Below are 19,679 nucleotides of genomic sequence, written 5' to 3'. Positions count from 1 at the left end.
TCCTATGCTGTTGTGGATAAACTCACTTTTTCTTTGTCTCGGATGTCTTCATTTCTTTCATACGATTGAAAGGTGTTTCTGCTGTGTGCATAATGCTGGATGGACAGGCATTTTGCAGCAGCACGCTGACAATATAATCCCATTCTCTTTGGCTGTAACTGTTGCTGAAAATCACTTGCCAGACTGATTGTCGTTCCTTTGAAAGATTGTCAGTTTTTTCTCTTTGGTCCCTTATAAGATTCTGTTTGTTTCAGGTGTCTGTAATTTCACTATAAGCTTTCTAAATATAGATTTATTTTTATTAATTCTTATTGAGTTTCTTTGGGCTTATTGAGGTTGTGGGTCATTGATTGTTATCAGTTCTGATTTGTCATCAAATCCTCTGATATCAGCTCTTCCTTATTCTTTTCTTTTTAGCATTTTAGCCAGACTTACCACAGACCTTATCCATCATGTTTCTTTTTTCCCCTCCTATTTTTATCTTTTTGTCTGTGCTGCATTTTGTATAATTTCTTTGGATTCTTCTTCTAGTACATGTTTTCTCTTCAGCTTTTATAATCTGCTGTTAACCTGGCACTGGACTTTTAAATAAAATTATTATACTTTTAACATAAAATTTCTGATTTTTTCCACTTTTCTTGCTCATTTTGTTGTTCCTTACACAATTCAAATATCTTATTTTAGTCCTGTAAACATATTAAGTATATTTTATTATACAAAACTCTGAAATCGGTGTTTTTTTTTTTTCCTATCTCTTTATTCTGTCTTTTGCTAATGGTCCTTGTATATCTTGTATCTTTCTTGTATGTTTTGCCTGTTTCCTGATGGGTCAGTAGAAGCAGTACTGGTGCTGCCTTTAAAATTATTGTGAGGGTAACCAGGTGAGTGCATGTCACACTTGGAATGTTGACTAGTTCATAGCAAACTCTTAATGTGTTACCTGTTGTAACAATAAAGAATAATAACAATGATCCCTATTTAGTAATTATTAATAGTGAAATTTTTTTTATTAGAACTTAATCTGTAATGTTTCTTCAAATGCTGGGTTGAAGATGGAGTCTTCCAAAAAAGATTTGTGTTTACTTCTATCAGGCACCTGTGGGCAAATAACCCACTTCAATTAAATTTTCAGTGTCTATCATGTATACCTGCAACTAATATAAAATAAGACTGGATGCCAACTATAATTGAAAAATAAAAAAATAAATTTCAAAAATAATTTAAAAATAATAATAATAATTTTTTTCAACTTGAGGGGATTTTCACTACTGGGTCATCTGGGCTGGTTTGTGATTAAGATTCTCAGGGTGCCCTGGTTGGTGTGGTGCAGTTGGTTGGAGCATCATCCCATATGCTGAAAGGTTGTGGTTTTGATTCCTGGTCAAGGCACATACCTAAGTTGCAGGTTCTATCCCTGGTTGGGGCACATATGAAAGGCAACCAATCAATGTTCTCTGTCACATTGATGTTTCTCTCTCTCTCTTTCTCTCTCTCTGTCTCTACCCCACCTCCATCCCCTTCCCCTCTCTGTAAAAATCAATAAGCATGTCCTCTGGTGAGGATTAAAAAAAAATTTCTTAGGATGTTTCCTTACCCACCCACTCACATATCCCAACACGGTCAGGCCATGATTCTGCTAACGATCGCTTTCTTGCAGGCCCTGGGACAAGCTGGTTATTTCTTGTTCTTCATTCCACTTAGTTGCTTTTTTAAATTAAATTTATTGGGGTGACATTGGTTAATAAGATCACATAGATTTCAGGTGTACCTCTCCATGATCCATGATCTGTATATTGCATTGTGTGCCCACCACTCAAAGTCAAATCATCTTCCATCACCACACATTTGGCCCTCTTCACCCTTTACCACCCACCGCATTCCCTCTGGTAACCAGCACACTGTTGTCTGTGTGTACTGTGACTTTCAGCTTTGTATCCCACATAGGAGTGAAATCATATGGTTCTTCGCTTTTTATGACTGACTTATTTTGCTTAGCATAATATTCCCAAGGTCCATCCATGTTGCAAATGGCAGTATTTCATCTTCTCTTATGGCTAAATAGTATTCCATAGTATATATGTATCACATCTTCTTTGTCTAGTCATTTATCAAAGGACCCTTTGGTTGTCTCCATGTTGTGGCCACCGTGAATAATGCTGCCATGAACATAGGGTACATATATCTTTGCGACTAGATGTTTTTGAGTTTTTCAAGTAGCTACCTAGAAGAGGGATTGCTGGATCATATAGTAACCCTACTGATACTTTTTTGAGGAATCTCCAGACTGTTTTCGTAGTGGCTTTACCAGTTTACATTCCCACCAATAGTGAATGAGGGTTCCCTTTTCTCCTCAACCTCTCCAACACATGTTATTATCTGTCTTGTTGATAGTAGCCATTCTAACAGGTGGTGTCTCATTGTAGTCCTAATAGCTAGTGAAGTTGAACATCTTTTCATATATCTGTTAGCTATTTGTATGTCTTATTGGGAGAGGTGTCTTTTCAGGTCCTCTGTCCATTTTTTAATTGGGTTGTTTGTTTGGTGTTGAGTTGTGTGAGTTCTTTATGGAAGTGTGTGTCTTGGGGAGTCTTCTATTAGACTCTGCATCGTAGGTGGGCCTCGGGCTTGCTCTCCCTTTACGTGGTACCATGATGTGATGTTGTTACTCAAAAGCCCACTTCCAGTGGGTTGGACCAGTGCCCTCAGAGCAAACGGTGGCTTCTGCCCTAACCTTTGCCCACTTATATTCTTTTCAGGTTCTGAGTATTATTTCCTTTTCACCAGCTTGTTAATACATTTAACTCATGCTTTTAATAAGTAGATTTTTAGTTGTTTTCAGCACAACAGTCAGGTTATTTTTTCGAAAACTTCGTAAACAGATGTTTGTAACTATTTTTTTTTTAGTGTGTGAATGAAATGCAGCCCTAGGGTATGCTATATTCACTATCCATTATTAATTAGAGTGCTTTGGAATGAGGAGGTAGGGCTGGCAATTTCAGTTATTGTCCCCCCCATACCCAATAAAAATTCCACGTGCACTTTTAACTTTCACCAGGGCCACAGCCCTGCTAGTGACAGTGCAGCAGTGGGGAGCGTCGCTCAAGATGCCCCAAAGCGGTCACAGCGTGACTCTTTTCCTTCCTTGCTATTATCTCTCCTCCTTTTCCTGCTTTGGGGATTTCACTTCCTGGATCTTGTACTTATTGTTACCTGTTCCTCACTATTATCGGCACGTGTTAGTAGCGGGTTATTCTTAGTTGTAGTAGTGCTTACTTTAAAGCATTCTAAATGGAATGAATCATAAGCTTTTGCTGAGCCGCCCTTCTCCAAGCCTCTAACACCTGCTTCTTCTGGGGGCCTGCAGCAGGAGCCAGCAGGTGTGTCCTGAGAGGCCAGGCGTAGACTGGGGCCACCTGGCATCTGTTGCAGCCTCTCCGTTCAGCGTGGTCCCCAGGAGCAGCCACGAGCAACACCTGAACAAATAGCGTGGCTGTGTTCCAGCAAAAGTCACGGATGGTCACGGACATTTGAGATCCTTATAATTTTCACATGTCATGAACTATTGATTTTTTCAAACATTTAGGTGCGTAAAGATCATTCTTAAATTGTGGGTGGTGAGAACACAGGCGATGGGAAGGATTTGGCCTGGGAACTGGGGTTGCCCAGCGGGATGTCTGTAACATCAGATCTTGGCCTTGACTTTGTCATGGACACCTGTATTTTTAGTGGCTTCTTGTTGACCCCCCATTGATTATAATTTGCACCTTCATAACATTAAGATATAGGTATATTTTCATAAATATTTCAGTGACCTTCATGAAAGTACCCATTTTAATCAACTTACATGGACTTTCTAAGTCATTTGGGCAATGAATCCATTTTAAGTTGGTCTGTAATACTTACCATTTAGTAAATACATGAAATAATATCAAATGTGTATAATGCCAAAGGCTCATCTCTTTCAAACTCTACTTGGAATCCTCTGTTTCAATAATTGGCCGCCCTTATTGAGGGTTCTTTTTAGCTTCTCCACATCTTCTCTCCTGAATTGATTTTGACATGAATTATGAAATTAAAATGTTCTTAATGACAGATGGCACTTATATGATATTAAGGCATAGTTAAATACTCTTCAATATATAATGTATTTGTAGAATCTTAGGGGTTGGCCGGGCAAGCCATTTGTCAGTTATGTGGCTGTTACTCAGAATGTGTTTCGGGAGTTCTGGAATGGATTGTATTGAAGTGCTTTTAGAACAAAACCGCATTGTAAGTTGGAGACTTGCTGTTCTCTGATCCTAAGAAAATCAAGTCTGTTAACGAGGGATTTGCTTGGGCTCATTTTGCTCACCGGCTCCTAGCAGCGGAAGAGCCGATTCTGGAGCCCCTCCTCCTCCGTGGAAAGAATCTGCCTGTGGCAATCAGGGTCTGTCTGGGACTCCCAGCACCTCCTGTTAGGCGAAGCAGGAGCCTCAGTAACATGCAGGAAAGAGAAGAATGTAACAATTTTGATTTTCTACATTCTCATGTAATCTTATTCAGACAAGATAGGTTCCCGTTCAGCTATTTCTGGGGCTATGTTTATTTAACAGCTTGTAAAATCACCCTAAGATGATGGCACTAAAAATACTCTCTTTCCCCTTTTTATTCCTACGGAAATATTCTCAAAGAATTGTTAACTCAGAATGGTTATAAAAAAAAGTCATTATTCCCAGATTAATCCCATTTGGGACTGGTTTTAAATCTGAGCAGTATATTGTGTTCAGGTTATTGAAATACCAGATAAGGTGACAAAAATCACCAAGAGCTTGTGATTTTTTTGACAAGTCAATCCCAGGTTGTGGTGAGAGTTAATGTTTAAATAAGCTACTGTTCTATTATACATCCCCCTCTTTTAAAATCTCACGTTAGGCTATGCTCCCCTGTTGGAAGGCAAACTGGTTGTAGAATGAGCAGGAAGTGTGTTCCTTTCTGCTTACCTGGCGTAAATGGTTTGCCCCACATTAGCTGATGAATTGCTGCTTCTAAGGCTGACACAATAGTTTTTGTTTTATTAAACAACTATAAATCTCATCTAATACAGTCATAGTGATAATAGGGAGAAAACTGTAAGTTGATACCTGTTATATTTCGTTGCTTAGAAATAATTGTTGCTAGTAAAATTTCATTTTTTTCCAAACATAATTCGATCTCATATCATTGACAGAAGAAAATTGAAGAAATTTGTCCAGGCTCTGTTTACAGATGAGTTCTTAAAAAAGAACTGCCACATGCAAGAATCCAAATGCAATCTGTTTATGTAACAAAGCAGGCAGAATTTAGAGTAAGCGCTCAAAACGAATCACTGACAGCCACGGGAGCAGCACCTTCTTTTACATACTCTGAGCCTTTTGCAAAATTTTTTTCATGTAGCATTTTTGGTTGGTTGGTTTGTTTTAAGAATCACAGAGGAAAAAACCTTAGGGACTTATCTGAGATTTCCTGTACAGTTACTAAGGATCATAAGACAGAGAGGAAGAGGGGAAGAAAAAGGGGGGAGTCAGATATACACTAAAATATACCTTCTTCCATTACTACTGTTGCCGCACACCAAATGCCGCTATTGTTTCAGGCACTGTGACTGCTCAGAAGAGAAGGCATAGCTGATTTTTGTTCTTTCTGAACAGTCTTCCTTTAATAACAGAACCATGGTTTTGAATCATGATTCCAGCACTTTGGAATGTTCAATTAACTGCTTTTCTTAGACTTTCTCATAGCAACAAAAATCAAGCCAGCTAATTGCCTATGTATCTCTGTATTTGGAATAATCATCGAAACTGCAGTTTGTCATGTTCAGGAACTTCACCCGGGTTACACCAAGGGTCAAGGTTCAAAGTCACGGTCCGCTTCAGAGCTGTGAACTCCTGCTCAGCTACTTAGCCCATGGATAACTAATGGACCATAATTAATTCCCACAGCAGTCCTGCCAATGGGAATACTGTAACTGAAGTCATATTAAAAGTTTGAAGAGGGATTCAAACGATAAGAGCCGAGTTTATTACTGAAATATTTCACCTGCATGAGTAGAAGAGAGAGGGTGTCTGGAGTCCTTACTAGTGGACAAGTAACTATCTGGACGGAGATTTAAGGGCTTTGGAGGGGGAGATAGGCTGAAGCTGCAATCCGGAAGATTTAGGTTAGAAATAAGAAGGTACGTCCTGACATGGAGAAATGGAAGCCAGTCACAAAGGTAAGCATGCGACTACCTTCCCAGAAGTCTTGTTTGGTTCTTGGACAGATATACATTCCCCCACTTGGAGCTCTCTCCCTGGGGCCCTGTTGAGGCTCCTGCAAACCTCTAGTGCTCCCTCACCAGCTCCCTGGGGCCAGTGGAGGTGTAGTGCGCATAGCGACACCAGGTTGGCTCTTGAGGTTCCCACTCTTGGCTTGATGAAATAATTCTAAATCAGTAAATTTTTTCTTTGCTACTATAGTTTAAAAAAAAATTGTTATTATTTTTTAATCCTCACCTGAGGATATTTTTACATTTATCTTCAGACAGAGTGGGAGGGAGAGAGAAAAAAAAAGAGAGAGAGAAACATCATCAACTGGTTGCCACCTGCACGACCCCAACTGGGAGCGGGGACTAACCACAACCGAGGTACATGCCCTTGGCCGGAATCGAGCCCGGGACTGTTTGGTCTGTAGGCCGATGCTCTAACCGCTTAGCCAAACCAGCCAGGGTGATACTGTAGTTTTATTCCCCTCTCATGAGGCAGCTTCAGAAGGGTGAGGACTCTTAATGAGGAAGAGGGAGACATGGCTGACCTGAGAGTTAACTTTTGGGGAGCCAAGTTCAAGAAATACCATAGAGCAACGCTAGGTGTTTGAGATATAGCAATGGAAGAAGCAGAGACCCTGCTGTCTTGGACCTTGAAGTTCTGGTGGAAGGAAGGGAGATAGACCAAAAAATGTGTATTTGTTTGGTCACAGAAATAAGTGCTCTGGAGAAAAAGAAGGCCAGGTAACAGGGCTGGGAATAACATTGGTTGGTTGCACAAGAGATCATATTTTATGTGGGGTAGGACGTCCCCTGACTAAGTGACATCTGGACAGAGGCCTGAATGAAGGGAAGAGCCAGGCCTTGGATATAACTGGGGGAACAGTGTCCTGAGCAGAGGAAACACTAAGTGCAAACGTCCTTAGGCAGGAGCATGCTTGATGTATTAGAGGGCACGTGGAGGCCAGTAGGGGTGGGGGGTCAGGGCTGTAGGGAAGAGGGGTCAAGGCTGTGGCCCACAGGACCCTGTAGGTTATGGTGAAGACTTTGGCTTTCCCTCGCCAGAGGGTTTTGAGCAGCAGAGTAACTTAGTCATAACCTGTGCTCTAAATGGATCATTCTGGCTGCTCTGCAGAGAGGCAAAGTCTACGGGAAGATTGTAGCAATAATCCAGGAAAGCAATAATGGTCGCATGGAGCTCAGTGGTAGTTGTGGATTTGGTTAAAAAAAGAGTAGTTGGATTCTGGATGTATTTGAATGTTAGTTGATAGGTTTGCCGAGGGATGTAAAGTGTGTGTGTGTGTGTGTGTGTGTGTGTGTGTGTGTGTGTGTGTGTTGGGGGTGGGTAGAAGAAAGCAAGTCAGAGCCAGGATTGACTACAGCTTTTGGCCTGAGCAACTGGAGACAGAGTTATTAGTGTTGGGGAATTCTGGGAGAGGAACCCGTGGGGGTGAGATTAAGTTTGTGTGTAGACATGTCAAGTTGAGATGTTGGTGGAAATATCAAGGTGGAAGTCATCTGTATGAGTTTAGAGAGCCTTTCCTGGCTAGAGGCATAATTAGATGTCAGCATACAATTGGTATTTGAAGCCAAGAGACTGGGTGAAATCAGTTAGGGGATTAGTGTAGGTAGAGAGGATTCCTAGGACTGTGTTCTGGGACCCTCCAATATTTAGAAGTTGAAAAGAAGAGAAGGAACAGCAGAGGAAAGTAAGAAGTGATGTCCACTGAGGTCAGTGACACCGCGTGGGGTAAGCTAAGAGAGCTTGATGGCCCAGAAGCTGTCTGAGCCAGACAGTATCATGGACTGAGTGGCTTATAAACAGCAGCAGTTCAGTCCTCACAGTTCGGGAGGCCGGAAGTTTGCCATCAGGCTCAAACCAGCATGGTTGGGTTCTAGTGAAGGTTGTCTTCCGGGTTGCAAACTGCCGACTTCCTGTTGTGTCCTCACAGGTCGGAGTGCATGGGACAGCTCTGTGGACCTCTTAATAAGGCCACTAATCCCGTCACGAGGGCTCCACCTTCATGACCTAAGCCTCTCCCAAGAGACCCACCTCTGTGGACCATTACACTGGGGTTAGGATTTTAACATAAGGAATTTAGGGAGACATGAACATTTAATTCATCACCCTAAGTGAAGAATGTTTGAAGAAGGAGAGAGGGATCTGTTTGAAGAAGGAGACAGTAATCAACATAGTGAATGCTGTTTGTTATGTCAAATAAGTATCTGATTGGGAATGGACTATTGGATTTGGCAATGTAGAAGTCATGAGTGATCTTACCCTTCTACTTACTTAATCCTGTCCACTGTCTTCTATCTGCAAGTCTGGCCCCACCTGGTTCATGGCACTTGCCCAGCTTGATTCCAAATAATTGTTCCATGGCCTCTGTTGTGGCCTTTGGCCTTGGATTTGACAGAGAAATTGATCTGTGAATTTTGCCACATGGAGTTCTTAGAGCAGAAAATTCCTAAGAGAAGACACGTGTGAAGGAGTGAGGTTATAGGTTCAGATTATTCTCCAGTTTGCAGACCTGCAATTTAGATATCATCCCACCCTGTCATTCTGAGTTGCTAGTGACTGCTGTAATTTAGACATGCAAAATGTGTTCTGATTTTTTTTTTTTTAAACTTACAAGTCACTAACAAATTTTCACTCAAATGTTTTAAAAAATTTAAAGGTCAAGAAAGGGGTCCTAATAGACTGTAGTGATGGAAAAGATTTAAATTCACAATAACTGGATAATAAATCCTGTTCTGGGGGGGTCTCCATTTTGCCAAGAAATTCTGTTTTTGGGTAATTCAGAAAGAGAATCGTAGGATTTTTACAGGACTGTTTTTGGAGAAGCGAGTTTGTGTTTCATTAGTATTTACGGACACGGCAGGTTTAAAGTGCCGAACCACACCTGGGACCACGTGCTGTACGTTCAGGCATGACGTTCGATCAGCAGTTTGTTCATTGCCTGCAGAATGACTGCAAGATGCTGGTGCTTATGGACCTGGCTGATGTAGAATTTTCTTGAACTTCACTCTAATAAGAGGGATGTTATTGCATATCATAAATATGTCAAATCTCAAGTGGGATGTTTACAGAGAAAAATCCATTTTGTTTCTCGAGTTATTGTTCATATTCCGTGTGATCGCCATTCAGTGAGATGTACTTAAAGATGCCTTTCACTATGGTGATTAGCATATTAATCAGATCTGTATCTGTTAAGAAAGTAATCAGCTAAGTCGTTTTGCAAAGTATCACTCTTAAAGTTTCATTCTAAAGCAAGTAACATTTCATGAGGTGTAGCTCTTGGGACCAACAGGATTTTTTCTTTTAAATTTTTCAAAATTTGCTTACCTTACAATATAAATCTTTAAAAGTAGACAAGAAGTAGATTTGAGAAATCTGACATAGAGTCTGAGGTTTTGTTGAGTAATTGGGTGTATGTCCTAGATTTCTGAAATAATTTGTTGTGTCTGTTTTATTACCTTAATTATACAATCCGTATGTTTGCAGATACACTCTTTAGTGTCTCTGTTACCAACGGTCTAAGTGTGTCTGAGTCTCTTAGAGTTCCTATTTGTTGAATGAGGATGAGAATAAACAGTGCCTTGGTTTTCGGGAAGCACTAGCTGAGGTGGTGTGTGTGGGAGTGCTTGGCTCAGTGTTGAGTACATCACGAACACTCAATAGATTTTTTTCCTTCTAATCAGAATTGTGGTGTCTAATACATGTTGGGCTAGGGGGAGGCTGATAAGTTACTTCACTTTTGAAAGCCATGTGGAACATTTATTGGGTCCTCTGTGCTAGGCACTAAGATAAACAATGGTGATAAGACAGAGCATATTGTCCTTAAGGAATTTACAGTCTAGGGTTTAGGTTCACAGCAAGATTAAGAAGAAGGTACAGAGAGTCCCTGTACACCCCCCGTCCCCACACAGGCAAGCCTCCTGCATCATCAACAGCCCCTCCAGCGCGGTACATTTGTTCCAGTGGATGACCCTATACCGACTCGTCATTGCACAAAGTCCATAGTTTTTATTAGGTTTCGCTCTTAGTGTTGTACATTCTGTGAGCTTGGATAAATGTCTAATGACATGTATCCATCATTGTGGTATCATACAGAGTAGTTTCATAGTTTCACTGCCCTAAAAATGCTCTGTGTTCTGCCTGTTTGTCTCTCCTTCCCAGCAATGCCCTGGCAACCACCTTTTACTGTCTCCATAGTTTTGCCTTTTCTAGAACATCATAGAGTGGAATCTTACAGTATATAGCTTCTTTCAGTTGTAACTTGCATTTAATGTCCTTCTGTGTTTTTTTGTGCCTTGATAACTCATTTATTTTTAGTGCTGAATAATATTTCATTGTCTGGGTGTGACACAATTTGTTTATACATTGTCCTGAAGGACATCTTGCTTGCTTCTAGATTTGGCAATTATGAGTAAAGCTGTGCTTGTAAACACGTGTGCAGGTTTATGTGTAGACATAAATTTTCAACTCCTCTGAGTAAATACTGAGGAGCACAATTTCTGATTGTATGGTAAGAGAATGTTTAGTTTTGTAAGAAACTACCAAACTGTCCTCCAAAGTGGATGTACCATTTTTTATTCTTACCAGCTGTAATGAGAGTTCATTTTTAAATATGTTTATTGATTTTGTTTTTAGAGAGAGAGGAATGGAGAGAGAGATAGAAACTTGATGTGAGAGAGAAACATCGATCAGCTGCCTTCTGCATGCCCCCTACAAGGGATCAAGCCCGAAACCCGGGCATGTCCCCTGACTGGGAATTGAACCGGGACTTCTCAGTCCATGGGGCGATGCTCAATCCACTGAGCCACACAGGCCAGGCATGAGGGTTTTTATTGCTCCACATCCCTGCCAAAATTTTGGTGGTGTTGGTGTTCTGTATTTTGGCCATTCTAACAGGTGTGAACTGGTATCTCACTGCTGTTTTACTATGCTTTTCTCTGATGACATATGATGAGATGCATTTTGTCACATGCTATTTGCCATCTATGTATCTTTTTGGTGAGCAGTCTGTTAAGGTGTTTGACCCTCTTTAAAAGCAGGTTTTTGTTTTTTTCATTTTGTTGAGTTTTAAGAGTTCTTTGTATATTTTGGGTAACAGTCTTTTATCAGATGTGTCTTTTGCAAATACTTTTTCTCATTCTTTTTACATCATCTTTCACAGAGTAGAAGTATCTAATTTTAATGAAGTTCACCTTATCAATTATTTTTTTCGTAGATCATGCCTTTGGTGTTGTAGTTTAAAAGGCATCACCATACCCAGGGTTGTTCTAGCTTTTCTTCTGCGTTATCTTTTAGGAGTATTATATTTTTGCCTTTTACATTTAGGTCTGTGATCCATTTTGAGTTATTTTTTTCAGAAGGATAAATTTTGTGTAAAACCTTTGTGTAGGTTCTTTTTTTGCCTGTGGATGTCTAGTTTCCAGAACCGTTTGTTGAAAAAACGATCTTTGCTTATTGTATTGCCTTTGCTCCTTTGTCAAAGACCAGTTTGCAGCCTATCTCTATATGTAGTCTGTTTCTGGGCTCTCTATTCTGTTCCACTGATCTGTTTGTCTGTTCTCTCGCCAACACCACACTGTCCTGATTATGTAGCTTTATAGTAAATCTGGAAGTTAGGTAGTGTCAGTTCACCCACTTTGTTCTTCTTCAGTATTGTATTGGCTATTCTGGATATTTTGCTTCTCTATATAAACGTTAGAATCAGCTTGTCAATACCCACCAAATAACTTGCTGGGATTTTGATTGCGCTGAATCTATAGATCAATATGGAAGAAATGACAACTTGACAATATTGAGTCTCAATATTCATGAACATGGAATATCTCTCTAATTCTTCTTTGATTTTTGTCATATTATCTTTTGTTCTGGGAATGTCAATCTCTTTTGTTTTTGTGTCTTTCAACTGATTAGATAAGGCCCACCCACACTGAGAGGGAGGGCAATCTTCTTTATCACAGACTACCAATGTAAATGTAAATCTCATCCAAAAACACCAGGATAGTGTTTGACTAAAATCTGGCACTGTGACCCAGCCAAGTTGACACATAGAATAAACCATCACAGACAGTAATGTGAAAATTTTTGAAAAGTAAGCTGATTCATGCAATTAGATATATATAAAGGTCATGTTAATGTACATTTTATGCAAACTTGTTTCTTTCTTTCTAAAACATGCACCTAAGGGGAGCATTGGGAAAAATTTGAATGGAAGTCATTTTACAGCAGCAATGAAATTAACTTTACAGAAAGAAGTCTCAAGTGTGTGTGTGAGAGAGACACCTATGAGAATAAAGTCGTTAAAAAGCCAAGTGTCTTATTCCATTGAACTTAGAGCCCTGAACCTTTGTGATATGTCAATTCAGTCTTGACATTTTTGCTTCAGTTTGAGCTAATAAAAGGTCTGTTCAAAACTTTTCCTGGTGGAGAATAAAGTGGCAGACTCTTTAGAAAGTTATTTTTTTAAAAACAGGAAAATATTTAAAGCAATAGCAGAAATGTCTATAAAGTGAGATATTACCAGCTAGAGAAGAATTGGAGAAAATGTGCAAGAATGAGAGAAATTCCACATTCTATTGGGTAAAAATCTCTTACCAGTGAACAATAATAGGTTGTAAATTTCTTCTAATAGTTTTAGAGGCTGTTTATCTTCTAAGATAGTATGCAGAGTAATGTGAGTTGTGCCTTGAGAATACCATAAATAGTTGATATTTGTATGGCTTTTGTTTTGTAATTCTTGGGTGTTTTAGTGCTAAGAGGTTCTGGGGAGCTTCAGAGAAAGCAAGTGATTTCTTAGGGATAAGATATGGATGTGTAGTACCTTGTATTTCTTGGATGTCTGGGTGATGCTTTTGTCTGAAATGAACAGTAAATGGGTTCATATTATGTACTCACTCAGGAGAACTCTGAGAAGTATTCAATGTCTGCCCTACCACATAAGACATTTAAGGCTATCTCAACTAAAGGGACAGATCTCTGGCTTTTTAAAATGTAAGCTGAAACTAAAACCTTAAGTAACAACTTACATCATACACATAATAAAATAAGGCAAATAAGAGAAAAAACAAAAAGAAATGGCAGTTCATTTGTGAATGTTGATAGTGTGCTATTGAGTTGAATCATATTTTATTGAAAGGGCTTTGTAATATCTTTAGTAACAGTGGTTCTTCATCTGAATTCAATGACTTCTATTTCAACAAAAGATTAGTGAAACATACAATTTATAAAACCATCTAATCTGTTAGTCCTTCCTTCGTGTGTCAAAAATGTAGTAAACACCTACTGTGTTCAGTCGCTATAGGTATTGTGTACACAGAGTAACACAATGGATGTGGATTCCTAACATCATGGAGTGGACAGTCAGGTGGGGACAGTCGTTCGACAGAGGAATACAAACATGTACTTGTAAAGTGTGTTAAACTTATGAAGGGAAAGAAGTTGAGAGTCCAGGAGAGAATACAGCTGATCCTAGAAGTCAGGGGAGATCAGGAAAGAAGTCAAGGGAGAGGTGAGGAGGAATTGACTGGGGAAGGACTGGGGAGAGTGTTTTTATGCAGAAGCAAGGGGATGTGCAAAGCCCTAATGGGGCCCGTTAGAAGAAGAGTTGAGAGAAAACCAGTGTAGAAGGCACAGGGAAGACTAGTGGAGAGGGACCCAGCTATGCAGGACATTGAGTGAGGCTGAAGAGTTTGAAATCTATTCTAAGATTCAGGGACTAAGTGACATGATCTCATGTCTTCTTTTAAAATGTTCCTACTGAGTATCATATATGAAGTTAAGAGCTTTGCTATGGTTAACAAAGAATTAATATCTCATATATAAAGAGCTCCCATAAATCAACATTTAAAAAAAGGATATCCATATAGAACAAGGGATATGAATAGTAAGCTCCCTGAAAAGAAATCTGAATTGTCATAATGTCATAATTCCGAACCTCACTGATAATCAGGCGGTTGAATCTGTGATTCTGAGGCTCAGAAAAGAGGTCTGGTTTGTAGAGAGAAATAAGCAGTTGTTGGCAGTGATGTGATTGAAGCCATGTGAATGGAAGGTTGTCCATGGAAAGACTACAGTGCAAGAGGAAAGGAGAGCCAGCCCTGGACCAGTTTCTCAGTAATGCTGAGTCATCAGAAGTCGAGTAGGGGAGGCCCACAGAGGACACTGTGAAGGGAGGAAGTGGTCAGTTGTGTCAACTATCAAAATAAGGCTTGAGAAGTCATTGGTGTGGGGATGTGCAGCTCTTTGGAGACAAGTGTAATTCAGTGGTTTGATAGTTGAGAAGGAAGTTGATGGGGTTGAATGTTGGGTGGAGAGAGAAGACTTTGTTTAAGTTTAGTTTTGGAGGGGAGCAAAGAAATAAGGTATTAACTTGTCAGAAAAGAGTGCTCATGAAGTCTGGCCGGTGTAGCTCAGTGGTTGAGCGTCAACCCGTGCACCAAGAGGTCACTGGTTCGATTCCCAATCAGGGCACGTGCCCAGGTTGTGGGTCCCCCCCATGGGGAACATGCAGGAGGCAGCCAGTCGATGGTCTCTCTCACCGATGTTTCTATCTCTCACTTCCTCTCATCTCCTCTCTCTCTAAAATCAATAAAGGAAAAAAAAATTAAAAAAACAAAACAGAGTGTTTGAGGAGAATGTTTAAAAAAGATGGTGGTTCTGGAACTGTAGGGTTTTTTCTTTCTTTTTCTTTTTTTTAATCTTCACCTGAGGATATTTTTTCATTTTTTGTTCAGATAGAGTGGGAGGAAGAGAGAGAGAGAGAGAGAGAGAGAGAAACATCGACGTGAAAGGGACACATCAAGTGGCTGCCACCCGCACAACCAACCAGGGCCAGGGACAAACTGCAACCAAGATACGTGCCCCCAGCGGGAACCGAACCCGGGTCTCTCTGGACCGCAGGCCGACGCTCCAACCACTGAGCCAAACCGGCCAGGGCTTTTTTTTATGCTGCAGTTGTAAGTTGCTCTACTTTCCCAGGGGTACAGACGGGGAGGCACAATGAGGCAGGAAGGGGGATGGTGGGATAGCAGAGGGTGGGAAAGTCGCTGGACCTGGGTAACCGGATTGGGAGCGGGTGCTTTTTAAGGAAGGAGAACAGTCATAGAGGCAGGGTAGTAGCACCTTCAGGCACGCGCGACTTCACCTCTAGCTTGTCCCTGATGGGGACACTCCTTCCTGCCACTCCCCTGGATGACACTGGATGCCATTCTGAGGAGCAGGCAAAACAATAATATGCAAGTTCCAAAAACCCCCTTCAGCAATGCATTACTGCAAACAGGTATTTACTGAAGTATTTGCCTTATTTAAATAGGCATAGTAAAATGCAGTAAGAACTTATTAGAATAAATTTATTTTTCAGTAAGCTGCGACGAGTGTGAATGTAAGAATAAGTTACTGATGAAAGTAAAGTTGTAAAGCAACTGCTTAAGCCAGATTGGAATATAAGTGTGAAGAAATCCGGTTTGAATTCTGAGCTTTATGATTACTGTCTCAACAGGGCTATTTTTCTTGTTGCTGTGTGCTTTTGTGTGTAACATCAAGAAAAGAAGTTTGATTGGGATGTGGAAGAAATGTAGACGGCAGGAACTATAGTATGCTCTGTAACATCAATTAAAAATAAGTATAGAGTCCTGGCTGGTTTGGCTCAGCAGATAGAGCATTGGCCTGCGGACCAATGAGTCGCAGGTTTGATTCCGGTCAAGGGCACGTTCCTTGGTTGCAGTTTGTCCCCGGCCCTGGTTAGGGTTGTGCGGGAGGCAGCCACTCGATGTGTCCCTTTCACGTCGATGTTTCTCTCTCCTTCCCACTCTAAAAAAAAAAGTATAGATAGCTGTGTGTGTCAAGATTCATATTGATATAAGCATTGTGCATCATCTACTCAATATTGATCTAGTTCTCATAAAAAACGTGAATCAGTGTCTGTGGAATAATGATCTTTGTGCACCGTGTATCCTATTGTGTTAAGATATTGTTGCCAAGCTTAGCCAGAGAGATGGCATTTTACTACTGTATAATAATGGGTGATCAATGTTATAATGTGAAGAAACAGGAATAGAAGCTAAAAGTGAATTGGATTTTCATAACAGTTTACAGTAGGAATTATTTTCCACAGGTAGATGTTTTTTGGTACGGTACTAGTTTGTCTGTGGTTCAGGATGAGACCATGATGGCAGCGTTAGCATTACTATCCAAATTAGGGAAGGAACGTGAAGAGACCAGAAGGCTAAAAAGTGCCATCATCTACTGGAAGGAATTTTTACTCTAATTATATTTTTTCAAGTTAGTAAAATGTTAATTGTGGTTTTTATATCCATGGCCATCATTTTGTATCCACGGACTGATGTACAAGGTTATTTAAAAGCTAAATTTGGATTGCAGGAAATTACTGCATCACAACGACAATATCAATTTGAGATGTTCCATATATGTTCTTCTAAAAGAAAAGTTAGCGTGTTATATAAGTATTTGAATGCTTTAAAGAAGAAGTGATTAGTTGCTTTATCGAAGAACATTTCACTTTTTACAAGGGTTGATTGATCCTGCACACCTGCTTGATAACTGCTAAGACATTTATATTTATTTTCCCATTTAATCCTTACAACTGCCCAATGGGGAGTCCCCATTAAAAGTCACATAAGACCTCATAATCATGTGTAGAATGTTAAATAGCAAAGGTCTTTCTATGTAAGGGTTTGCATAAATACTGTCCAAGGTTTTAATGATTATGGCATACATTTAAATGGTTTAATTATGTAGACTATTCTGAGGTTCATTCCACTTATCTTTCCTGTTTTAAACTAATGTTACCACTGTGAGAAGTCTGTTTGTTTCCAGCAATTCTTAGATAACGCCTTTGTTAAATCCAGTTCTTTAGAGCAAAATAATGATACTGCTTTATGTAATTACACAAGTATATTTATACAGCTGAAAGGGTCCTGAAAGTTGAAATGAAACTTCCCCAAGTGCTAAGGCATATGTGTGTCTGTGTATGTGTAATTTTCATAACATTCTTCACAAGTTCCGTCTTTATCTAGATTGTATTTATTATTCAGGACAGGGATCCCTATATCTACATGCTTGAGCCCTAGGAGTAGGTAACGGGGTTCATTGCACATAGTAGGAGCTTATCATTCCTGTTGAATCCTTTCATGATGTATCCTTCTATTAGTAGGAGCAATTTAATTCCAACCCTCTGAAAAATTAGTGTAGGTTCTCTTTTAAAAATCTCTAAGGGAAGGAACTCTGTAGTCCTGTATTCTTAATAGTTAAGTGTAAGTACTTCTATTTATAATTTTTCAAAAAATTATCTTTATTTTTGAAAGTCTTACAGATGTCCTTCCTTTTCCCCCCTATTGATACCACCCCCGGCTTCACTGCTGTATTAATCTAAGATTCACTGTTGCCTCCTCTTTTCTTTGGCAAAGTCAGTGTTAAAAAATGTTTTTCTGGTAAGTCAAAGCCTCACATGTCTTTGTAAAGGCCCAGCTCCCTTCTGAGCTGAGCACTCTTATTTATCTCTTCATCCTCCAGAGACCCCATTAAAGTGATAGTAAGGGAATTAAAAAATACATAGCCCAATAATAAAAAAAGAATTGAAGAGGGACCGGCACAGAAAACAAAATTCAAAGTGTTTCCGGCAGCTAGAAACCTGAGGAAGTCTTGGTGACGTAATATGTTGTGTGGCTGCCACAGAGGGGGTCCCTCAAAGGTTCAGGACTTTGAATGCCGGGAGGGTGGGAGTCCCACATGGGGCTGAAAACCACGGGGTCTAATGGGATGCCTGTAGTCCAAACACTTCCTGGCTCTAGTTCACCCCAATCACCCCACCCCACCCCACCGCATTGGTACAGCCCATGTTTATATGTGGTTTACATATGGTTGTATTTTATGGACACACGAGTCTTTTAAAAATCCTTATAGCATCCTATAAGCAAACTGTTGTAAACACCATTATGCTGATGAGGATAGAGTGTAAGAGAACTGAATCAATCACTCACCATCCCATGACCAGGCATGGCAGAGCCACCATGGAGCCCGGGTCCTCCCCACACCATGGCTGTGCTCTCTCCTCACCCTTGTGGTGTCCTTGTGTAATAACGCGGTTCCTCCCGTTTTTTGAGCTAAGAATCACGCCTTTGAAGTACCTACACAGTCTGCGCACCACTTGAGTCTGGAACCCTTCAGAAAGGCTCTGTGTTGGATGTAGCAGGCAGCACCCAGCCCACAGGTGATGTGCAGGTCAGGATCACTGTGGGGGGATGAGGATGGGGCGTGCTGATCACCTGTTGCTGGTTTTGCGAACCCTGTGGGGCCCTGGAAAGCTCAGGGCCTTTTGAGTGCGTATCTGACGGAGGCTTTGGAGATCTGTAGCTTGGGAGATAGGCCAAGAAGTTACATTTTTCTCTGGTCTTGGGTTCTCAGAGCATGTAGAGTATTGGCCTTGAAGCTCTGATCATTCTTTTTTCAAAAGGTATCTGTGATACACAGAGCTGCTGGCCCTGTTTTGGGCTCTGTCACTTGTGTTTAATTATCTGCAGTAGCTTCTCCCTTGGTTTCTCTGCCGTTACTCTCTTGTTGCCATTCAAGACTTTTTTTTTAATCGGCCAGATTCATTTTATGCAGAGATTTCCTATTTATTAATCATCTTTGTTGACATTCTTGGCTGTCCATAATTTTATTCTACCACCTAACGTTATTTCCCAGCGTTTTGTGCTCAGACCGGGCTGGATCTGGCTGGGGACGGCACTGTCTTCTCATTTCCTCCCTCACTCCCTCACTCATTCTCTGTGCCCGTCCCTTCCTCTTCTCTACCGCTATCCTTTTAGACAATTTAGTTTTATTTTCCCTCCTGGGAAACTTTCTCTGATTCTTCTATCCCTCACTGATCTCTTTCTTCTTGGAACCAACTGAATTATATACTTTACAATATCTTTGTTGTTCACAGAAGTTTCTAAATAGGTTGTAAGACTTCAAAACCTCCAATTTTTTCTCCTTCATGCCCAGCAAAATCTAAGCACCTGGTGGATAGGAAGTCACCCATTGTTGATAGATTTGTTGTGATTTTAGTAACTAAGAAGGTGCTTAAAATTAAGGGAAGTATTGAAATAACACACATAGATGGTAGAGTGCTTTGCTTTTAAATGTATTTGATACTCAAGTGGTATTTACAGGTGTTTTTTTCTCCTTTGTCTCACCAGCAATCAAAGAAAAGTATGCAGACTGGACAGAGTTTCTCATTCATGATTTGACTGGTTCCCGGACAGCACCTGCTAACCTCCTGGAAGGTGTATGTATTATTGTTTACAGCTATTCTATGTCTGAAACATCACAGTAACGTGACCTCAAACCTTTGCATATATCCTTCCGCAGGTACATGCATACACACAGGGATCTATACTCAAAGAA

General features: G+C 40.3%; 1 protein-coding gene across 1 annotated transcript in view; it reads left to right on the top strand.

The window, feature by feature from the left end:
- SFMBT2 (Scm like with four mbt domains 2) overlaps positions 1-19,679 on the top strand; it is a 217,274-nt gene that overhangs the window by 86,039 nt on the left and 111,556 nt on the right. Inside the window, exon 5 of the mRNA XM_036276008.1 lies at positions 19,472-19,560. Coding sequence (XP_036131901.1) covers positions 19,472-19,560 — 89 coding nt within the window. The remainder of the gene's footprint in view (positions 1-19,471; positions 19,561-19,679) is intronic.

This window comes from Molossus molossus, unplaced genomic scaffold (assembly GCF_014108415.1).
Source record: "Molossus molossus isolate mMolMol1 unplaced genomic scaffold, mMolMol1.p scaffold_m16_p_1, whole genome shotgun sequence".
NCBI classification, from domain to species: domain Eukaryota; kingdom Metazoa; phylum Chordata; class Mammalia; order Chiroptera; family Molossidae; genus Molossus; species Molossus molossus.
Note: the sequence above shows the minus strand (reverse complement) of the source record. Positions and strands in the feature narration are given on the sequence as shown.